Source organism: Euprymna scolopes, chromosome 14, assembly GCF_053919585.1.
Source record: "Euprymna scolopes isolate OS-2025 chromosome 14, ASM5391958v1, whole genome shotgun sequence".
NCBI classification, from domain to species: Eukaryota; Metazoa; Mollusca; class Cephalopoda; order Sepiida; family Sepiolidae; genus Euprymna; species Euprymna scolopes.
In genome coordinates, this window is record NC_136495.1 from 146,686,556 (window position 1) to 146,711,553 (window position 24,998).

Sequence of the window (24,998 nt, forward strand, 5' to 3'; positions counted from 1 at the left end):
TTTAAATGGGCATTTGTTGAGGACATTTACGAGCACCGCTCCCATGGGGTAATGAGTAGAATTGCCGACTATCAACGCGATGGCTGTAGGTTCAATCATCGGCTAGGGAAAGATGCTAACCTAGCTACACTGATGCGTTGTGATACAACGAAACAGTACTGTATGGATGATATAGATACATACATATATATATATATATGTGTGTGTGTGTGTGTGTGTGTGCGCGCGCGTGTGTGTGTGTTCGGGTGTGTGTGCATATTTTGTAGCTATAGTGTCTTTTAATGCAAAATCTATTGAATATTCTTTCTCTGGTCAAATAAATTGCATTTTCGAAACTCCAAAAATAAGGTGTTCCTTGTTTATTTGTATTACTTGACGAATAATTAAAATGTTGTATACATTCCTTACATGTTTTTGTTGTTGTTGTTTTATTATTTAAACAGATTTTCTATAACAAGATTTTTATTTTACCTTATATATATATATATATATATATATATATATATATATATATATATATATATATATATATATATGCATTATTATTATTGTATAAAGCGACTAAACCTGGAGTCGAAAGAGCAAACTTTATTTTGATGTATCAATACTTTCAAACAATCTTGGTTATAATACTGTGGATATATAATATGCTCAGTAGGTAAATTTCTCCTAGAGCTATACTAATATTGATTATAAAGATTAATAATTATAAATTATAAATCAGTTTAAGCAGGAAAAAATAAACACAATCAACTTTAGTGTACGACGTTTCGGAAACGATATTCATTTTATTTTACAATTGACAATAATCATTGAGACTATTCGAACACAATTATTCTCAATGATTATTGTCAATTGTAAATAAAATGAATATCGTTTTCGAAACGATCGTACACTCAAGTAGATTTTTTTTTTGTTTTTCCTGTTTAAACTGATTCATAATTTATAATTATTAATCTTTATCATCAATACATACATATATATATATATATATATATATATATATATATATACGTAGGATAATTAAATAACTTATGTGACAAGAATAAAAGCATTACATAATCAAATACAGACTCAACAACAACGTATATAAAGTTTTATTCTTTTTCAAAATCAGTATCATGATTATTATTAAATATATTATTATTCATTACTTATGGGACATGCGGTGCAATACTGAATAATATAAGTCCTTTTCTTTATATACATATATATATGCGTGTTTTAATATACATATATGTATATATGTATATATGTGTATATGTGTGTGTATATATATATATATATATATGAGTGTGTGTGTGTGTGTGTTTCTGATGACTATTAAAGTAGATGAGACTATCAAAACTGTGTTTACAACTAATTTTGAAAAAGAGAACTTCAAAAGACACCCAAACTATCCTTACTAAAACTTTCACTGGTTTCAGTCGTCCTAGGCATTTGTTACTGTTGTAATCAAGCAACTTGAAGTCAGGAGAGATGAGACCGTGGATTGCAAACCTTTTTTTTTATTAATGGAAAGTCCTTGCACGTTATAATTATATGATGTGTCCATTGTCTCTCGGGATTAACGTAAATCTATCTTCCTAGCGTTTGCCATCTTTGTAATCTTCATTTGAAATAAATTTGTTATTTTTTATTATATATATTATTTCTAGACTATGCACCACTTTATAAATTCATATGAAATCTTATCAGTTATATATCGAATTTTTAGTATAGATTCTGTACGATTTCGATATATATATATATATATATATATATATATATATATATATATATATATATATATATATATATATATATATGGGCCTCCCTAAGTCTTTGACAGACTATGGTTCCCCACGAAAGGGTACCTGCGCGTGAAAGTCTTATTGGCAGGAAGTGCGCAATCTCCAATCAACCCTCTCCTGAATCAACATTGTTAAATACCAGTCGCAAGTCAAGTGTACAAGACGACTAGAAACAAATGCCGAGCTAAGCGGAGAGCACATACAGCGCCTAGAATTCACAAATGGTCACCCATTTGGTACTAACCAGGCTCGCCGTTGCTTTATTTCGGCGATGTGACGAGAACCGGTGTGTCAACTGGATCATGCCGTGTATATATATATATATATATATATATATATATATATATATATATATATATATATATATATATAGACACATACATACATATATTATGTATACTATGTATTAATTTCGGTATCTATCTATCTATCTCTCTCTCTCTCTATATATATATATATATATGTACAATTATATGTATATATATTTACATATAATTTTATATATATTCTCTTTGTTTATGTTATATATATATATATATATATATATATATATATATATATATATAAAATAAAAATTACAATTAAATTTACCAAAATGATCCAAGATGGTAAAATTAAAGTATATTATAAATATTAAAGAATTAATATTTATAAAGTTATCTCAGCCAGATGTAAAAGCTTGATAAAACGAAATAGGAGATAGAGCTTATAATACGATCCCGCATTTTGCCAATTCCTACCCTCTGATGAGAAGTAAAGTATTTCTTCGAAACTCCGCGGATTTAGGACTATCCATTTATCTAGTGTTTCCTTTTCACATTAAATATGTTTTAACACATTTCAAAGTGTTTTAACATGTTTTATTAACTGTTTGCTCGTATATATATATATACATATATATATATATATATACATATATATATATATATATATATATATATATATATATATATATATATATATATATATATATATATATATATATATATGTTACTTTTAGCCTCAGGATTTCATACCCTGCTCAACCTGAAATATAAATAAATACGAATGTGTATATATATATATATATATATATATATATATATATATATATATATATATATATATATATATATATATAGATATATATATATAGATATATATATATATATATATATATATATATATATATATATATATATATATATATATATATACATTCGTATTTATTTATATTTATATTTCAGGTTGAGCAGGGTATGAAATCCTGAGGCTAAAAGTAACATATATATATATATATATATATATATATATATATATATATATATATATGTGTGTGTGTGTGTGTGTGTGTGTGTGTGTGTGTGTGTGTGTGCACGTGGATAGTTAGCTCTCCTGTTCATATTTTTTTTTCTTTTTGCATAGACATAACCGCTTCTCAAGGTCCAGAGACCACTCGAGGATAAGGGTTTAGAGTGTACTTTCGTCAATTTGACAATATAGTAATCGTTAGTAATGGAAATTCGGTAAATTTGTTAACTTAAGTGCAACGGCTCATCAAGAACTTATTTACGTTGGACTTGAAGACAACCATATTGTAATCAGCTGGGAAGCAGGAAAACTGAAGACAATTTCACAGGCGTTTAGTTATATATATATATATATATATATATATATATATATATATATATATATATATATATATATATATATATATATATATATATATATATATATATATTAAATATTAAATTATAATGCACTTTTAAATATGAAATTATTTTCTAAACTTTGTAATTGGTGTCGCTGTATTGCAACGAAATCGTTCAGCGACATTTCAATTCTCCGCTTCGAGTAGATACTGTTCTCTTCAGTTAAACCAAAGGAAAACAGTCATACAACTTAAGATTGAACAATCGTAAAGAAAATACCACATTTGATGCAATTAAATAAGACGCATTTTAAACTGATATTTATGTTTATCATTTGTTAGCATTATATTTCTCTATACGTGTGTTAATACCCTGAGTTTTTTTTTTGTTTTGTTTTTTGCGAGCGTTATGTTGTGTCCTAACGGAAAGAGACTTTGACGAACACACGGATACAAACAGATTTGCTCCGGCTGGGAACACCTGAAATCTAACGGATGAGCGTATGTAAACCAGGAGACATAAATGGAACAAAACAAACAACCGGAACAAAATCACAATATATCGTTTCGATATCGATGCCTTCGTTGAGTCTCGAAAGACAAAGGATACACCCCGTAGAGGCAGATGCGCGTGTAATTGTGAGGCAAAGGTTGCGGAATCCCAAACACACCTCTCCTGAATAGGCACTGTTTTAGTTCAGTAGCAAGGAGAAGGTCGAGATGACTGGAAACACTGCTGAAATAAACTAAGAGCTTATACAGCACACGATAGTCTAAATGGTCACCCGTTTAGTACTGGCCAGGTTCAACATTGCTTAACTTCGGTGATCAAGCAGGTGTGCCAACGTGATTATCTTGTACTAATATAAAGTTTAATGTACGTGCAAATAGCATAATATAGCATATGAAATTTTAATGGGTATTTTTACCAATCCTTGCATCTTAATATAAAATTAATAATTGTTTCGCTTAAGTAATTGTCCATAGTTCTCCTCCTCTGACAGAGAACAAGAAATTGAAGTGCAGCATCTGAAGAACAGATACTACACTTTGATCTTGACCCGAACGCCAATGTCGGAATAAATTCAAATTTCGAAATAAATAAAAACAACAAACGTTTTCCAGATAAATAAATAAAAATTTCAACACTCACTCGTGGAAGAATATGTGATATATTTTTCTTTTTTCTTTCTTTATTTTTTTTTTATAAATAAAGTTTTTGTAATTCATTAAAATCTAAGAAAATATAAAAATAAAAATCATTTTATTTAGAAAGATGACGTTTATTTCGATCGTGATTGTCTTTCTTGTCTCGATGAAAACTCTTCAAAACTCTTCAAAAATAAAATCAAAAGAAAACTAAAATGCAGAAATACTCGCTTTCATTAACATGGTTTGGATTGGTCACTGTAATTATCATAAGAGCGTCACGCCATTATATTATTAATTGAACAATTTTCTTAAAGAAGCTATATCTTATTCTGTTAAGCTAGTACAATTTAATCTTATAACATCTAATCATTGAGTGTAAATAACTTTCAAAATGTTAAATCTTTTTAAGAGATGAATAGTTGCAAAATTTTATAAGCAGTAAATGATAATTTCTTCCACTTTTGAAATTCTTTACTATTATCGATTTAAGCAGACGCAAGAAATAATGCTATTTTTCTAAACTATTAATACATAATTAATACATTATTGAAACTGTGACTTATTTCCAAAGAAACATGTTTATTTGAATCTACGATAACTACAGTAAATAATATTGTAACATTACGAAAATTTAGTATTAGTAAAGAAAATAATATTGCTTATTTATTAAAGACACATTATTTGTTAATTTTAATTGATTAATATTTAAATTGGTTTTCATTAAAAATAAACATCTTGTAAAAGATGACCATTTCATAGATACCGGTAATTTAAAAATCAATTCAAAAGAGAAGATAACTCGGTTCACTCAAATAACTAATTTCACAATGGCTACCTTAAATGTTGATTTCGTCAGCAAAAACATTTGACGATTTTTAATTAGACAAATATTAATTAAAACGAAAAATACAAGTTCATTTCATATACGGTTTTAGTCACGTTGACATACCAGTTTCTGTTAGATCAAAGAAATTAAGCAACGTTTAGACTGGCCTGTACTAAACCATTTATCGCCAGATTTTTTAATGTCATAAATCAATTTTTTAACCATAAAATCCACACTTGATTAAAGTTAGCGTGCAACTGACGCCCGAACATAGACAAACCTTATTTACTTGTTGAACCATGCATAGACCTGTGCTTTTAAGTCTAGTTGGGTTGACAAGCCATAAGACTAAGAAATATTGTTTGTCATTTTTATATTTTTGAAAGGCGACTTGGAAGTACAATTTGGCGGTAAATTGTTAACTGGTGACAATTTACGAAACAAGGTCTCATACATTGCAAGGATTTCTTCGAATTCAAATTAATTTAAAAATCAATCGTAAGATTTCGTGCTTTAAGATCTAACAACAGACAACAAAAATGTTATGTAATAATAAGTTTAGAAAAGATAAAACATAGAAGCATATTTACTGATTTACTGCAATGAATAAGGATTGTTATCGCAAGAAACATGAAATTAGATTCAATTATAACATCGGAAATGTTCAGCGGCATAATCATGTTGACATGCCGGTTTCGTCAGATCACCGAAGTTAAGCAAGGATGAGCCTGGTTATCACTAAAATGGGTGACAAATTTGTGAATTCAAGGCGCTGTATGTAGGAGGACGTCGACACCTCCCTGCAAAAAGTTGCAAAAATCTAACATCTTCATCTCCCTTATCAGAATATCCATGCGACGAGGAACCGCTCGTGAATTTCATACTCCCATGAAACGTCCTCTTTTGGAGGAAGCCAATTAAACCTGAATGGGGTTAGTGCCGACCAACACATTGGAACTGTCTTAATATATTCTCCTTTTTTTTTTGGATTCCGAATAAAATTGATTTTTACTCGACTGTATTTCTCGGGAAACCGTTTTTGCGAGGGTAAAACTAAATAAATTTGATCTTTTCAACGAATATAAAATACAACTTTTATCCCAAATGTGTTTCGTTTGCTAACAGATCTGAGAGTCGGGATTTAATTATTGGTTAAGTCATATTTTTTAAAATTGTGTTTGATGTCACCTCATAAACACACAGTATTATAATGGGAATATCAAGGGCAGGTGCAAAAATCCTAGGAATGGAGTAATGCCCATCGCTACATTCTGGTGTATCAGTTAATGAAAGGGATACCTTCGGGTCGCCCTCGACTATACTCAACTACTTAGTTTATCTTTTATTTAAAATATTAAATTATTTAAAAAATATACTTAACCGCTACATGATTGTTTAAAGATGTTCAAATTCTAATCAAACATTAATTTAGCGAAAAATTAATTTGTTATGCTTTTTCAATGTTGCAAAACGCGAAAATCCAAAGTTTTTTCTAAAATACATTTCCCTTATTAACATTAGTATTCCCAGGTTCATAAATTTGGCTATCCGATTATCCGATGATTGTCTCATTTGCTAAACCGTCACCTCTATGGGGTATTAAAGACATTTGAATTTAATAATGATATATATATATATATATATATATATATATATATATATATATTGATATATGTATGTAATGATATATATATATCAGTATATATATATATATATTAATATATGTACATGTATACATATAATAAACATTTATGTATATATATACATACATACATATATATATATATATATATATACCTATATATGAATTAATATTCAAAATACACAGGCAACAGTTTATTATAGACATATGTGTGTATAAGATAAAATTAACATCGTCGAAGCGTAGATTTTTTGTGATGTTTCTATAATTTCACTTATAATAGTTCTACAAATGTACTGAGAGAATTTGTACAGATATTGTATTTCTAGTTCACTATATTGAACTTGTCACTTACTTTATGTATTACATATATACATATGTGTGTATATATATATATGTGCGTGGGGGTATATATATATATATATATATATATATATATATATATATATATATATATGCATATATATAGGTATTTTATGTAGATCAGATCGATTCAAATGGGAATAAAACTACAGAGCAAAAAGGGGAGCTCTATATTAAAACGATCAAATAATCATTTACAAATTTATAATAGAGCTATAAATTAATGTATATATCAACGTTTTGTCAAATATGATTTATTGTCGGTTTCGAAAGAAACACCGGTGTTCATTGGTCACATGACTGTGATCTACATTTCACAATACTTCGTTTTAACAGGCATCTCGATTTTTGCTTCTTTCTCATCAATTTTGTGTTTAGTTTAGTGTCCACTGGGATATACAGACAGATATATCAATAAACATCAAATAATTTCTCATTTTCCAAACACCAAGTTAAATAATAATGTCGATTCATGTATATGCTATATTATTATTACATTTAATTTCAATGTTAATTACTCATATAACATTAATAATGTATTTGATTATTGTTTAATCATTCGATTAAATGCTGATGGTAATACAATTCAAAGACAAGTACATAAAAACAACACTAATAACATCAATATTTTTAAATAACAATAAACCACAAAAACAACAAACGCAACAATAATAACAAAAAAACAACAACAACAACAATAATAATAATAATAATAATAATTAGTGAGTGTGAGGATGACTGGTACCTTGAGGATGCTTGTGCTACACAAATTCTAGTGAAGAGTAATATTCGTTGCTAACGAAAAATAAATGTTAAAAGGCTGTTGCGATAGCGCACATGTATTTGCAAAGGTTATCAGAAGAAATTGCTGGAAAACTGGTAAGACTTCTTAGCAATCAGACTCCATGGAACACTACAGGTTGATCTCAAAGATGTTGGCCTGTGTGAAGGCTACTAGTTGAGAGTTTTGATAATAGCCTGTAAAACACACATATTGTGATGACAGGAGACTCGCCAGATACCAAATTTTCGTGAAGAATCAAGGGGGATGAAAAGGCCAAAGGGAGAAAGCACTAACTAGTTTGTACTGGAAGGATTTGCGTAGTAAGGAAATTATAGTGAAAGCTTATTATCAGAAAGAGTATAGGGAAACGTGCGAGAACACCACGTGAGTTCTACTATCGAAACTACGGTAACAGCGGTATATGGGGAAACGTTCTGTCTCTTAGATTCCGGGAAATCTACCGATCGTTAACATAATAATAATAATAATAATAATAATAAGAAGAAGAAGAAGAAGAAGAAGAAGAAGAAGAAGAAGAAGAAGAAGAATACGGCGATGAGGAAGAAGGAGGAGAAGAAGAACAACAACACCAACGGCAACAATAAAAACAATAATAAAACCAAGAACAAGAAAAAATGATTTTTTTTTTATGTGGACAAATAGACGAAACACTAAACCACACCCTAAGTAAAAATCACTAAAACAGACATGAATGGGCTGAGAAATTATTCATTAGGAACTATGCAAACGAATATACTTTCAACATACATACAAATAGTACAAACATATACCAGAGTTTTGAAAAATAGAAATTATATATTCTACGCGACATAGAAATAAAAACAATACAAAAACAATTAATCAAGAAAATTAAACATTATAACAGTCAACAAATAAGCAAAACCATCTGAAATTGTAGATTTGGCCGTGTCGGCAGTTTAATGGATGACGAACAACGAGGCAGAAAACCCAAGCAAATGTACAGATCTTGCTAGAAAATTAAAATATGTAACACGAATAAGACATCTGCAATACGAATAATAGTAAGAGCAGTTCGAACAGTTACGACAGACCGGTAAAATGTCATTCGAAATCGAATGGAGGATGAAGACCGTACAAAGCACGGTAACTGATGAAAACAACGGAAATATTAAGACAATTTTCCAGTTCGGACACGAACCATCGATAAACTTAAAAGGAATAAGACAGCATAAACACAACGAGAATTGAAACGAGCACAGTAGCTACGTAAAAAATAATATGATCTGAACACTCATATGATAAATAAAACAAAGGAAAACAAAAACTAAACAACAAACCCACATTTGAAGACAACTGAATCTCTGGTATCAAAAAATGCTCGTGAAGGGTAAAAGAGGATTGAAAGATCAGAGGAATGAGTTTACCATGCATACCTTTTATTGGAAGAGTACTGAGTGCAAGAGAATAACAGCGGTCGTTATCAACGATAAAACAATGATAAACAGCTGTTGCGCAAATGCAAAATGTTTTGCAGTGGTTATCGTTATAAGCTACAAGTATATTTACTATTTTGGAAGATTTCTTGTTAGAAATGGAAAAGTGAGACTAAAATAGACGGCAATGATAAAGACAGCTAAAATTTTTAGGAAAATCCTTAAATGCAGAAACCAAACCACATAAACCATTAACACTTGGAAATCCAATAGGAATAAAATAAAAATATGGAGGGAACTCAATGTAGAACTGAATGTGCAATCGAATGATCTAACTGCAAGAAATTTGTGCCTCACAAAATAGTCATGAAGGGTCAGAAAGAAGGGAAATGATTGAGGAAAGAGAGTACTAAATAAAAACTCAACCAAAAGCGTGTGTGGAATACAGTGACCTGCGGACGCCACCCAAATTCCAGAAAAGACAAATGAGTGATGCCAAGCAGAAATCAATGGTAAGCGGCTTTTGCGATAAAGCAACGCCATTGTCAAAGATTATCGAAAGAGATGCAGAATACAGGAAATATAGAGAGATGTACTGTCATTCTGCCTCCATGGAAAACCACATTTAATGACCTGTGTACGAACTAGTTAATAAAAGTAATTACACTATACGAACTAAAGCATTCATGAAAACAGACGAACTACTTTTTTTTAAATACTCGAATGCAAAAACCACTTAAACAAACTTACCAAAAGCTGACTGACCAACAACATATTTTCATACGAAACCAAAGGAAGAGAATATTTTAGGGTATATAAATCGGAAACATCTGTTTGTAAAAATAGCGAGGTTTCTGGGAGGATGGAAAGATCGAGGAGTGAAATACTATCCAGTCCTCTATTGGAATAGCAACAGGAGTACTGAAATACCAAGGAGGATTATTGTCACTCAAATTGCAGAGAAAGCCATCGCTCGTAATCTGCGAGCAATAAGTTGTAAACAGCTGTTGTGAGAAGCCAATGTAATTGACAATGGTGATAAAATAAAACGAAGATTATTATTTGTTTTTGTCGTTGAGTAATCACTAGTTATATTGCCTGCGATGGCACACATTGAGTAAGAATAATCATAGGCAATATGAATATATAGAGTACATTGTAAAGGGAGGTATAAAGAAGGTAGTCTCTCTCTAACGTACTAGAAAATTAATACCACATATCTACACTATATGTTTACAAAGCTAAAATTTCCTCATGCATGAAGTATTTTAGCCTAATCTGGATTCGTGCAGCTATTACTAGTCTCTCTCTCTCTCTCTCTCTCTCTCTCTCTCTCTCTCTCTCTCTCTCTCTCTCTCTCTCTCTCTTTAAGACCGGACCTAAAAATTAATCTTACATCTTATAGGTCCACCGCTATAATCCAAACTTCAACCTTTGTCCAATTGCCGCTATATTGCATGCGTGTGCATGTTTTACAAGTATTTTAATGGAATGTGCTCTGACGAACTTTTAAGTTATCTACTTACAAATAACCCAACAACCAGCATAATTCCACCCCTTCAGTAACAGAAGAATGGTCCATTGATTTTGGTAAGCCTTCTACTTTAATAGTTTCTTCCACTGGACGGCTAAACTTTGGAATTCCCCACAGGTCTCCTGTTTCTTTGACTGTACTAACACGAAGAAGCTTAAATGTAATGCAAACAGATCTATCGCTGCACAACTCCCTACTTATATGATCTCAAATAGTAGCTTCTTACACCCAAGTGACAATATGCTTTATTTAGAATGAATGAGACTAAAATTATACGAAAATGATAAGTGAGACATTGAATTAACTCTACGTAATCCCTGAAATTTACATAAACATTAAAAGAACAAGCAATTGAATCAAGAATCGAAGTTGTCCACGGAACGGCGTATCGATATAAATGACGCTGATACTCGGATAGTGCTGCAATATTGATCTCAAAGGGAAACCCCAAACGCTGCAAGTGTGGAAATGCATACGCATTATAACGCACATAAATTACTAGCGAGACCCGTAGAAATTCTACTGTTCCATCATTCATTCATTTTATATTGTTATACGGCATAATCACATTGACACACCGGTTCCCGCTGAATCACCGAAGTTAAGCAACGTTGAGACTGGTCAGTACTAAATGGGTGACCATTTTGGACTTCTAGGTGCTATATGTGGTCTCTGCTTATCTCGGCATTGTTTCCAGTCGTCTTGATCTTTTCCTTGCCATTGGTAGATTCAGGAGATGTGTGGTTAGGAATTGCGCGACCCTTGCCTCACAATTACACGCGCAACTGCCCCTTTGTCTTTCAAGACTGAATGGAGGCATCGATCGACTTATCGTGCTTATGGGTATATATCTCTGTAATCCTCGTAGAATTTTCTTAGATGGTTTCATTTTATGGATGTTCGGCGCAAACTCAGACCTCACAATATTATTCCACTAAATTTTGATAGAACGACCTGAAGTCCAAAAAGTGCATTTTTGCTGGACATTCACATTCGATGTAATAGCGTCATTATATGAGAATTAAAAAAAAAAAATCTGTTCGATTGGATCTTCGATGATCAGGCGATCCCATATTTAAAAAAATTGGAGCAGGGAAATTATAACGTACGGACAAATATGAAAATACCTAAGCATATTATTATAGAGATAATTAATAAATTAACTGTTAGCTATAGTACTCGTTCAAGGGCGGATACACCACAACAAAGGAAACATGGACCCTTTAATAAGTACAAAAGTTACAAACACAAAAATAATCAAAACAATGAAAACATAGTGCTATTATAAAAATGAACGAAAACAAAATGATAGACCGGAAGTCATGATCTTACAAAAGGTGCAGTTGCTTAGCTTTCGGCTCCAAAATACTTCAGTGTTATCAAAAACATAAATTGCACAACAATCAAAATCCAATTGGGGTTTCCCCCGGCTGCAAAGCCATTGTTTAGGTACTCTTGTTGCTCAGGTATGGTCCGTATGATGTGTGTAGTTCTAGGAGGTCCAACATCCGAGGCTTTTCCTTTTCACCTTATGCTAATCCTACGAAGAACGCCGGCGGGACTGTCCCGGCATTTTTTTTTTCTTTAGGGCGCTGGCTATTCAAATCCTAACGAGCTTGTGCTATATCTTATCGCCGTGAAAGGAAGTTACATATAGAATTCTGAGCTCCATTCTCTGGTCCTCCCCCCCTCAACAATAAAAACACCCGACTAGCTGAAACCCCTGTCAATAATTTTGCCCACTCCTTATCTGTGCCTAAATCAAAACGTAGATTCCATGAACAAGGCTTCTTTCTTAGAACTGCACGCCTGTGGAACTCTGTTCCGCTTGCCTGTTACCCTCCCGACTTCAACCTGGATGTCTTCAAGTCCAACACAAATAAATTCCTGATGAACCGCCCACTTATGTAATGACACTTTATCAATTTTCCAATACTATTACTACACTATCCCATTGATTACTGTACACACAATAAACCTTATCCCCGAGTGGCGCTTGGGCCTTTATAAGTGGCGAACTCCATGTAAAATAAAAATTAAAGTTTGGTTCTTTGACATTTATTGATTTAAATAATATAAAGCATCGATTATAATCATTTGAAATGATTAGTCATTTTGACAATCTTTGAAGTTTGGTGTCATTGCACTATTATTAAAATCTCGCTTAAATTTTAGATTTCATTATTTGTTGATGGATTTCAAGCTCCATACAAAATACATATTCATTTGCCTCCCACGAGAACTGAGTTTGACACAATATGTGGAAGTGTTTTTTTTAATATGGAGAAAGATCAATTCCCCCTAAAATTGACTCAGTCTATAAAGACTTTGTTTCAATGGCGATGGTCAGAAAAGAATATGTACGCTATTAGAACAGGTACTATGCCTTTCGTTTAATACCTAAAATATAGTTAATGCACGGTCAAACATAAGGAATACGCATATTATAGGTGATGTATATTGTGATAGGTGATGTATATTGTTATAGGATATGACTATTGTTATAGGTGATATATATTGTTATAGGCGATGAATATTGTTATAGGTGATTAATATTTTTATAGGTGATTAATATGGTTATAGGTGATGAATATTGTTATAGGTGATGAATATTGTTATAGGTGATGTATATTGTTATAGGTGATGAATATTGTTATAGGTGATGTATATAGTTATAGGAGATGACTATTGTTATAGGTGATGAATATTGATGAATACGTTTTGCGTATAAAAAGTTATTGTGTTAAATGAAAAAAGTATGTAATTTTGAATCTATAGAATTAATTCATTTTTAATGAAGTGAAGTAACAACTGTATTCTAGGCTTTATATATGTATATATATATATATATATATATATGAATTGTATATACATGAATATATATATATATTTGTAGTCATCAACATACAGTCCTGTTTCGATGTATCACAACTCATGAGTGCCGCTAGATTAGCACCTCTCCAAAGCCGAGGATTGAACCTAGAACCATCGCGTTGATAGTCAGCTGTGCTACCGATCGACCCACGGAAGTGGCGCCCGTAAATAATCTCGCCAAATGTCTATTTAAACAAACATCCGTTCACCACATTTACAGTGCTCTAACCGCCTTTTTTTTATAAACAAAGAGCGAGCGTCACATATATAAAAAACCGGAATAAATTTCAAATAACTATTTTCACGGCACAAACTGCAGTAACAGACAAATGGTACGTTTATTCTTTCAAATAATATGTTACTAACGAAATATACGACAAAGCAAGGCTCGAAGGATAGTCACAAAAAATCGGTGTCTTACACTAGCTGTGATGAATGTATAAAAGCCTGTTCCATCTGAATTTAAACCGCAATTTCTGGCAAAATTGTAAAAGATATGAGATTTTATTTAAATTCGAAACATCCGATTAAGATCTCTTACGCTGTCGGTTAAGTCAATTTTAGTTTCAAATCTTAAATTTTAAAGACATAATTGGTATTGTCATAAATATATCAGAATATGTTTTCTTTTCATTTAAAAAGTAAGCATTCTTAATTTTATTATACAATTTCGTTTAAAATTCTCTATTTTGTACATATTCGACATTTTTAATTTATATTTATTTTACATAAACTTAGCAACGAGGTGTTCAGCCCATGTACTTGTTGTTAACGATATCTACAATAAAAGTTGTTGAAGATTTATTGCGGTATTAAGTTGGATCATATATATATATATATATATATATATATATAAATATATATATATATATATATTTATATATATATAGAGAGAGAGAGGGAGAGGGGGAGGGAGGGAGAGAGAGGGCGGGAGACATAGTTATATATATATATATATATATATGTATATATATTATACATATATATGCAGATCTATGTATACAAATATATATATATATATATATATATATATATATATATATATATATATATATGATAAAAATAAAAATTATATTTTAACGTAATGGAAATAAAAACGAAGCCCTACACCATTTAAGAGAGCATAACGTTTCTTCTCATTTAAACCCTTCTACGGCAGGACTGATCCAAAGAAAGGTTTTCTCTGTTTATTCTATTAGAATACTATATATATATATATATATATATATATATATATATATATATATATATATATATATATATTATTCTAATAGAATAAATAGAGAAAACCTTTATATATATGTGTGTGTGTGTTTTATATATATGTATATATATATATATATATATATATATATATATATATATATATATAATGCTTCCTTCAGTACCCTTATGCAAAATGTGTTATTTCTAAAGACTTCTTTTTTTAAAAAAAAGGTTAATCATTTCAACATTGATAAATAGATGAATAAATTTGGAAATATTAAGTAGGATATACGGCGATTCGGCGAAGCGAATCCGTATCGAATTGGAGAATTATGTTAAAGTCCTGCTGCGTTTACCAATGAAACTAACTTTCTGGGCTTGATTTCATTCCTTTTTTTTATAGATGCGTTTATAGTCTAAAAATAGGGCCACAACTTGTTTTTGCATTTTATATAAAAAGATGGATGAGGCCCATAATAAAATGACTGCTATAAAATATAGTAAAAATATCTTTAAACGAAATTATTCAACAAGTGAACATATAATATCAATAAGAACACAAGCACATGTTTTTTTTTAAGGAAATTAATAAGTATTGGGAAATAATAGAATCACTTTATCGGATAAGATAGTGTTTGAATAGTACGCAGAACTAACAATTTGTTCAAATAAATATGTTCAGGTCAGAAAATTCCATTAAATCTGTCAGATAGAAGTATCATATATATATATATATATATATATATATATATATATATATATATATATATATATATACACATATATATATGTATATATGTATGTATATATATATAAGTATATATATAAGCATATATATATGTATGTACCTTTATATGTGTGTGTGTATGTGTGTGTGTGTCTGTGTGTGTGTACGTATATAAGCCACATTGATGAGCCGTAAAACAGCACACAAATGGAACTGGTTAATCATATATATATATATATATATATATATATATATATATATATATATATATATAATCCATTTGGGATAAGTATTGTATATATATATGTGTGTGTGTGTGTGTGTGTGTGTGTGTGTGTGAGTTTATGTGTATTTATAAATAGAGAGAGAGAAAGAAAGAGAGAGAAAGAAAGAGAAAGAAAGAGAGAGAGAGAGAGTGAGAGAGCAGGAGAGAGATAGGGGCAGAGCGATAATTCCAATGGAATACAATTGAAAATAGTGCAACGGTAAAGAACAAAAAAGGTTCCTGTTCTAAAAACAGGGTAGAAAAGAAAAGGCTTTAGAAGGATATGTAAAGCATTCGATCTCTAAGTAGGAGTGGAACGTAAAGGAGGAGAAATGACATGGTGTGGAGTGTGGGTGTGGTTATTTTTCTTTCAAGTATATATTTAGGGAGGCACACAAATTATTATATTAGATCATTTATTAGAGAAAAATAAATTAAAATAATGAAAAATGTTGGAGTCGAGACTTTTTCGCATAACTACTTTGGCCTACACGGTTGATAAAACAGCTAAAAGAGAATTAGAAAGTTCTAAACGGTTCTTCACTGTACGCTGAAAGAAAAATGGCTGGATCCTTATAACCGCTGTTTAAAATTAACTTAAGGTATACCATTTTTGTTGGGTTGCTATATATCTATATTTCATAAGAACGAATGAGCTTTTCTCTTTTAAATATAGCGTGTTTTCATAGCTCAGGTGAGCAGTATAAATGCTATAATAGTGTACGAAAATGAAGCAGCAAATCCTAGAATCATTTACCAGAAAGAGAAGTTGGATATAAGTCATACACAATCCTCTATGACTATGAATTTCCTACAGTTACGTACCTGGAAAACGAAACCATTAAACCTGATATGGGATCAGGAGAATGCAGCTACCTTATAACTTAGAGTCCCTAATTATGTTGGCTTAAACAGAGCTGAGATGAAAAAAATAAAGAAATACAAGTTCTTATGTACGACATAAAAATAAATTGGAATCTTAGGAAGATGTCTATCATTCCAGAAATTATAGGTACAACTTAACCGATGAAAAGGCATTTGAAAAACTAACTGACAAATATACCCAGTTAACAAAGTGCTAGGAAGATTCAAACAATTGCAATTAAGGGACGGTAAGCATCTTTGAAAGATATCTTGGAATATATACGATAATAGTTGAATGTTTTGCATCTGGTAGAATGCCCCATCCCCAGCTTGAGCAAACTGATAAATATTAAAAACAAAGTGTTATTAAAGTTGAATTTAGTTTATCGAATTTCATATCCAGCGAGCATATCCGTTACTCACTTCAAGACACACGTCCTGAAAATTTGATAAAAATTTATGAAGTAGTAATTGATTACGCGTCATATCACACGTGGGCAACATTTACCAACATTTTGCTTCAAACACAAAATACACATAAAAAAAACGCGGTTATTTTTACCGGAAAATGATGCACTAGGACAGATCAATCGTTTTCTTTGTCTACAATCTATTGATATTTAACAATATATCCAAAACAATTAGCGGGTGCTTCGTTTGCCAGATAGACACTGTCGGGGCATTTATGTCATCTATTTGCTGTCCGAGCGGAGAAAAATCGGTTTCTCCTTAAGCGAATATACTCTTCTCAACTAAGATATTTCGATGAGTCTGAATTCTCTACTGAAAGCGATTAGACCCATTAAATACGAAGAAAATGTATTTTTTATAACCAGCTTCCAGATAGTTGGGAACACCGTGTATTTTCGATTTTGGCAGTCAGTGATAACTGATAATCCGCAGTTCGATACTCGTGTATGCATTGGTTGAATAAACTCACATAAATGGGTATTCGTAAAATGAAATATATGTCTGCGAACGTTAATACAAACACACACACGCATATATATATATATATATATATATATATATATATATATATATATATATTAATTTTAACCCCTTCCCGTCTTATTACCAGTTAAATCAAAGTTTAAAGTTAGTAGACCAAAAATTGCTAGATTATTTGGTATAGACCGTCATTTATATATATATATATATATATATATATATATATATACATATATATGTATATATATGTATATATATGTATATATATATATATATATATATATATAATAGAGGCAATTTATAACTTCAAACATATTTATAAAATGAACGTATATTTTTCTATGTATTTATAAATGTACAATTTATGAATGAACATAATATAAACAGTTAATATGGCCTACATAAATGCACCTACGTTTCACTATTACAAGTACTTCATTGGAGCTGTAGTCAATATACGACATTCTTCCATGAAAGGAACATAATCCGCTCCTGAAAGCAATCAGCGTAATTAAAAATGGCAAAATGCATTCTACATTATGAGCTGTCAAAAGAGACAGTTTGGGTGTTAAACTTTCGCAGTTAGTGATGACTGAAAAGTCTGCCTTTTAGCTTCGATGTTGATGCGTTTTTTGAATGAAACCACGCTGTTTAATATACATGAAAAAACTTTATTTTTTTATTCATATAAACATATATTTTTTATTTTGCGCGTCCAGATAAAAATGTAAAAAGTGAAATATAATACTTTATCTATCGATTTTAAGTATTTACTTACACAGTGCCCAATACACTACGAAAGCTATATATATATATATATATATATATATAAATTCATTTATACAAACATTGATGGCTACATATGTGCATACATGTTTCTGTAATCACCCGTTATTTGGGGGATTACCTCTTCAGGCCAAGAATTACCCTCGAAAACTGAAATTTAAAGTTCAGTTTTCGAGGGCAATTCTTGGCCTGAAAACGTAATCTCCCCAATAACGGGGGATTATAGAAACATGTATGCACATATGTAGCCATAAATGTTTGTATAAATGAATTTAATATACCTGCTCTGTCCACTCATTGAGCACTTTTTGGTAGACATTGTATGTACTTCTAGGAAACTAAACTTTACTGCCATAATATATATATATATGTGTTTGTGTGTGTGTGTGTGTCTGTGTGTGTGTCTGTGTCTGTGTGTAGGTGTGTGCGTGCGTGTATTTCTATGTGAGTACGCCAATCGTTTAATTCAATTAGACTACGTAAACTATCCAACCTAAGACTTAAATAACAGCTTGGATTCCATAAATGGTTTACAATGAATACTTGTGATTACGTTAATAACCAAAATATTTTTGATATGCTATAAAGCATTTCGAAATATTCATTTTTCAAAATCCATGATTATTTTTCCGATTGATTTCTCCAGTTTAGAATTTTATTGAATGTATTTTGATTTTTCTTATTATGTTGAAAACTGATCGGATTCGGTACTGAATATTCCTGCATATTTTTAAGTTTTTACAGGAGCTATTAATTTAAAATTTATGCCCACGAGTGTGGGTGGGGAATTTTCTAGATCGTACCTTCTCACAGTTGTGTTCCAGCTCGCACGGAACATCGGAGCCATGATCTTTATTTGTTGTTGTTGTTTGTGCGCGAAAATTTAAATGCTCTCCAGTTTAATATATCTATAACCAACACCGCGAACCTCTAATGGGTTTATAAAATCTTGTTTGCACTGAAAAAGTTTTTATTTTGCATTTTACCATGATTATTGACTGTACATATTCAATTAAATCCACTAATAACAGACAAAGAAAGACAATTCAAGACTGTCCAGCAGACGGGTCAACAAAAATCTACGAAAATAGATGGGCAGTTCTACAAGTTAAACAATATCGAAACTATAATATATACATGTATGTATATTCTACTTACCTGTACCATTCTAGTCCCATGTAATAATGTCTGTCGAAGAAGTGAGGTTCCGGACCAGGTGCGCGGACGTCGGGGTGTAAACGTAAGAATTCCAGGACAGCTCGGGTTCCCCCTTTTTTCACACCTATTATAAGTGCTTGAGGCATTTTCCGTGTGGCGTTCGTCAACAGTTTCCGTTGCTGGCGCAAGGCGTCAGTTGCAACCGATATCGACGACAAGGCGGACGATAGCGACGACGATGATGATGAAGAAGAAGAAGATGAAGAAGAAGAAAAAGATGAAGAAAGTGGACCAGGAAAAAAATCAGAAGAAGAGGGCTTCGAAGATGGGAAGGATAAATCAGATGACATGTCTTCGGAAGGTATCTCCATTGTATTGAAATCCTCATTTAGTCCATCTTTGGAATCGTCTTCATAATAATTGCTGTCTTTCTCGGACGCACTTTCCAGAAAGGTCCTAACATGGCTACTATTTACTTGATTCAGTCCCGCAGCATTTAAAGTACCATTGTCGCGTGTGGATTTCGACCAGGTGTCACCCATTGAAACACCTGTGATATTCACTTTCCTCTCGCTCTCCACGGCCGTAAAATTCCTGACGGCACGATCTTCGCTTAAATTGCTAACGTTTACGTCGCCAACGCTGTTCCGTTTTACGTCGACAGCGCTTGTTTGCCATGCGCTAGCACTCGTGTTGTTTTTGAAGTCCTTTTTATGGTGAGTTGACTTTGCTGCATGGTCATAACCGTGTTTACCTACAGTTTCGATGATAGATGATGCTGTTGATGTTATAGTAGCCACCTGCCAGCGTCGATCAGCTTCAGCCTGTGCTAAACGCGGGTCCCGTTTACGGTGAACCCCGGTCGCACGACGTCGTCGTCGTCGCCTTCGCCGGTGACGTCGACGTCGTCGGTGTCTATGAGAGTCCATCTTGCTGGCGTTGCGCTTATTACGCCGGAGAACATTGCGACCACCGACGCTTCGGACATCACGTCGATGACGTTGGTGGCCCAAACGACGCAGGTTATTACGGCGTCGTTGGTTGCGATTAAGCCGGTATTGTTGTTTTTTCTGCTGTCGTTTCCTATATCGTTGGTATTTTCGCTGCAACTGCAGTTGTAAGCTTTGCATCTTGTGCAGTTGTTGTCGGTAGGGATCGTTTCGTTTTTGACTGTCATGTTTTTGCATGCCTGAGATAGCGTTTTTATGCTTAGTTGCATTTGACGTGGTCTTTACTGCACTTTCGTCGGTTTTAGTTGATCGCGTAGTTTGTGATGCTGGTTTTGTTGCGTTAGTTTCAGTTGTATTTGTTTTAACAGTGACTGTTTGAGGTTTTGTAGACGCTGTTATATTCGTGACTGATTCCTTAGAGAGGTAAGACTTGCTAACCGACGGTTCCGAAAATGCAGAATTGTTTAAAGCTGGGCCAGAACGTGTTGATACGAATGAAGAGTTAGATGATGTTGACGACGACGATGATGATGTCGTTGAGAAATGAGATGTCGATGGTCGCGATGTTAGGGCTGATGATGAATTTGTCTTTACTTGTGTTGACAAAGGATGAGCAGTTGATGATAACGATGATGATGAAGGTGATGATGCGGTCGATGAGGACGATGGTATTAGTAAAATCGATGATGCCGATTTTGGTAGTATTGATTTCGACGCTGATAGTGACGCTGATAACAATGGAACCAAAGGTAAGGAGGAAGATGAAGATGGTGAGTTCCTGGTTCGCGTAGCCAGCCTTAATTGCGAATAATCCTGAGCAAGCTTGTCCTTACGTGAACCTTCTTTAAAATTGGCTTTTACACTCAGTTGTTTTCCTGGATTGTTTTGTTTCGCCTTTACAGGAAATCTATCAACACTAACCGATCCATCTAAACGATGGTCAACCGAAGATGATCCAGAGTAAGGCAACATACTTGGATCAGTTCCTTGTACGCGCCGTGTAAGGTTTTCCATGCGTTTCCGCGAGTTTTGGAAATCACTGCTCGGTTTTCCAGCCTTGTGACCCCTCTTTGCATTTTGTGTCTCCTTTCTGTCGCCCGCGGTTCTGTTTGTGTATTCTTTCATCACCCATTCTCTGGACGTTCTGTTATTAAGTTCGCGGTTACGTCCAACAAACCAATCTGCGGTTAAGTTGGTTCTGTTCTGGATACGAGGGACATTATCATTGATTATTACTCTTTGTCCCGATTGCTGTCGTCCGTATCGATCTGATATCGACGAATCTCGCAATGTTCCCGCAATGACACCCTGTAAAATATTATGGTCAACGGTCTCAACACGAGGTATTGAAGATTTCTGATGTAATGCTGTAGAATTATTAGTCCCACCAAGGGCCCGATTCGGGCCATGTTTGTTTAAATTATCATTGGTATAAGTATAATTATTATTGTTATTGTTCCTGGGAATAGAAACATTATTTTTAATTCGAGCCGCTCCGTAACGGCGCCGATTATTGTAATATTGACTAAAAATCGCCTCTTTGTTTAACGAAGGGCGATGTTTAAAGTCCGTCTTTGCATAAACACTGGCATGGTCAGTATTATTTTTGCTATATTTTTGCACATTAGTAGCGGTGTTATTCAAATTATGTATTGAATCCGGTGCACTTTTAGTCGCGACCGGCACCGGCCAGATCGCATTATGCCCGGCGCTCGTGTGACCGAATCGTTGAGACGACAACGGTTTCGAACCGAGTCTTGCATTCTCAGCGCCATGGAAGTCAGAATCTACGCTGTCCACCGGCTGCCGGCGGTAGCTGTCGTTTTTCACCTCGTGTAGCGGCACCTGTACACTGACCGACAGGCAACAGCTGACCAAACAGGCATACGCGACGAGCGTGGAAAAACCTTGGTGACGTGTAACAAAAAACATTAGTCTCCCCTGCGCGCTCTCTACATAGCCATCTGCTGGGACGGACCGTGGTTGTCAACAAGTGTCATTAAGAGTTGAGGAGAGTCCAACAAGTCATCGAGTGTAGCAAAGCTAAGATAGGCCGGTTGCATGTAGAATGTGCGTGGAAGAAGCGAGAAGGGTGGAGGAGCGATGAAGAAAGGGGGGAGAGGGGGATAGAGAAGATATTGATATTGAAGATGTGAGATGCACTTACACTTATGGTAGAGACACAGATCGAACGGTGATTGATATAATAAAACTAGGATTGATAGATCGATAAATCAATAGGCAGACAAATAAGCGTTAATAAGAAGAAACCAATCAATTAATTAACATAGAATTATGTTTTTAAATAAATGGGCATTTTATTAATCTTATATGGTTTTAAACAAAAGCAAAACTAAAGAAATTTCTTAACATGCATATATATATATATATATATATATATATATATATAGAGAGAGAGAGAGAGAGAGAGAGAGGGAGAGAGATAGAGAGAGAGAAAGAATGATAGAGAGAGAGGCAGACGGAGCTTGATCTCAGATAATAAGACAAAGATTGGTTTAATTTACGTGGAAATAATTATTTAATAAAATTTGTTGTATTTCTGATTAACTATCGTCTACAAATAATAAGTCAGTGTTTGTAAGATAGATAGATAGATAGATAGACAGATAGATAGACAGACAGACAGATAGATAAAGTAACCTGGGGTCTAACGCTTTGGTTTTAACTTTAGTCTCCTAAATCAATAATGATTGTGCATTTAAAACCCCTTTGAAATAGAGATCTTGTTCAACTTTAATATTGATCGACTATTGATCAGTTATTCGAATAAGTTATTAATTGACTCAATGATCTAGTTTTGATGTTTATGCGAACCTTAATGCACTTTTCACATACATTCTATGTGCGTTTGATCTTTTGTTCTGTTGTGTATTAATTGTTAATTGCATACGAATAGTTGCTCTATCAAATTGCACTGCGAAGAAAAAAAATCTAACAAGTGTAATATGAAAAATAGAATTTTGTGAAAATTATATTTTTATGATATGAATTAATTATTGAGTACAGTTCGATTAAAGATGATTGTCGTTCTTAAGGTTTATAGGTCCTAAAGTAACGGTCCAGTATTTAGCTTAAGAATCTACTGATCTAAAATTCAACGACAGGCAGCTTATTGGTCCTTATTTATTTTTTTCTATAAACAGTCCTAAGGGTACGATTATAAACAATTCTCTATTTATATATGCATATATATATATATTTTTTATGTACAGATATAGAGCTATATTTACTTGGTAAGTTTTTTCTTAATTACAAAATGCTCAGTGCATTATAACACTTATCCGCAAGTAAAAAATAGCGCATATGTCTGTCTGCAGAGATACAAACAAGTATTAAGTAAGTGTTCTCAAATACCTCTGGGTTTCGTGCGCAAACGTATCAATACGACCCGCCTCTATCGTTTTCCAGACGATTTCATTCAGTAAAATCAGTTAATACCTACTTTTCTCTATTGTCTTATATTTTAATAGTTCCCTTAGTATGTATATATGTATATCTGACGTGTGTATCCTTATTCCGATTTATGTTCTTATAACTTCACATATAAATAAATTTCTATATAAACGTTTGAATTGAATTGATGACGTGAATCTAAGGTGTATTTACGTCGGAATGAAGAAAGGAAACACGTGGTTCAACTTATGTGCAGAGGATCCCTGCTTTTTCGTCGATAACCACAGTTTAATTTCAATGTTTATTTATTTTTTATTATTAAAATAGATCAAGTAATATATAAATTTGATTTTATATTTTGTATTCCAGAAGATGTCAGTTGGGCATATAGAAATGAGTATTACATTTCTGCTGTCATAAATATTCCATAGATTTTTATACTCATCGCCCGATTACAGCCTGTTTTACTTATTATATTTTTTTATTTTTTATTTTTTTTTTTTTTATTAATTTTATGATTACTTTGTGTTATCTTTTTATTTATTTTATAATATGATTTTTATTATTTTTTTTATTAAGTATTGATTAAGTTTTTTAAGAGTCAAATATTATTCAAACTGTTGTTTTGATTTTCCTTTTGAAAAAGCGTAGTTCGGAACCAAAT

General features: G+C 32.4%; 1 protein-coding gene across 1 annotated transcript in view; it reads right to left on the reverse strand.

Annotated features, from left to right (window-relative positions):
• LOC145293278 (uncharacterized) overlaps nt 1-23,090 on the reverse strand; it is a 365,509-nt gene extending 342,419 nt beyond the window's left edge. The window contains exon 1 of the mRNA XM_080139878.1: nt 19,971-23,090. Within this exon, the coding sequence (XP_079996004.1) occupies nt 19,971-22,852 (2,882 nt within the window). The 5' untranslated portion in view covers nt 22,853-23,090. The remainder of the gene's footprint in view (nt 1-19,970) is intronic.
• Nucleotides 23,091-24,998: the final 1,908 nt, after the last annotated feature.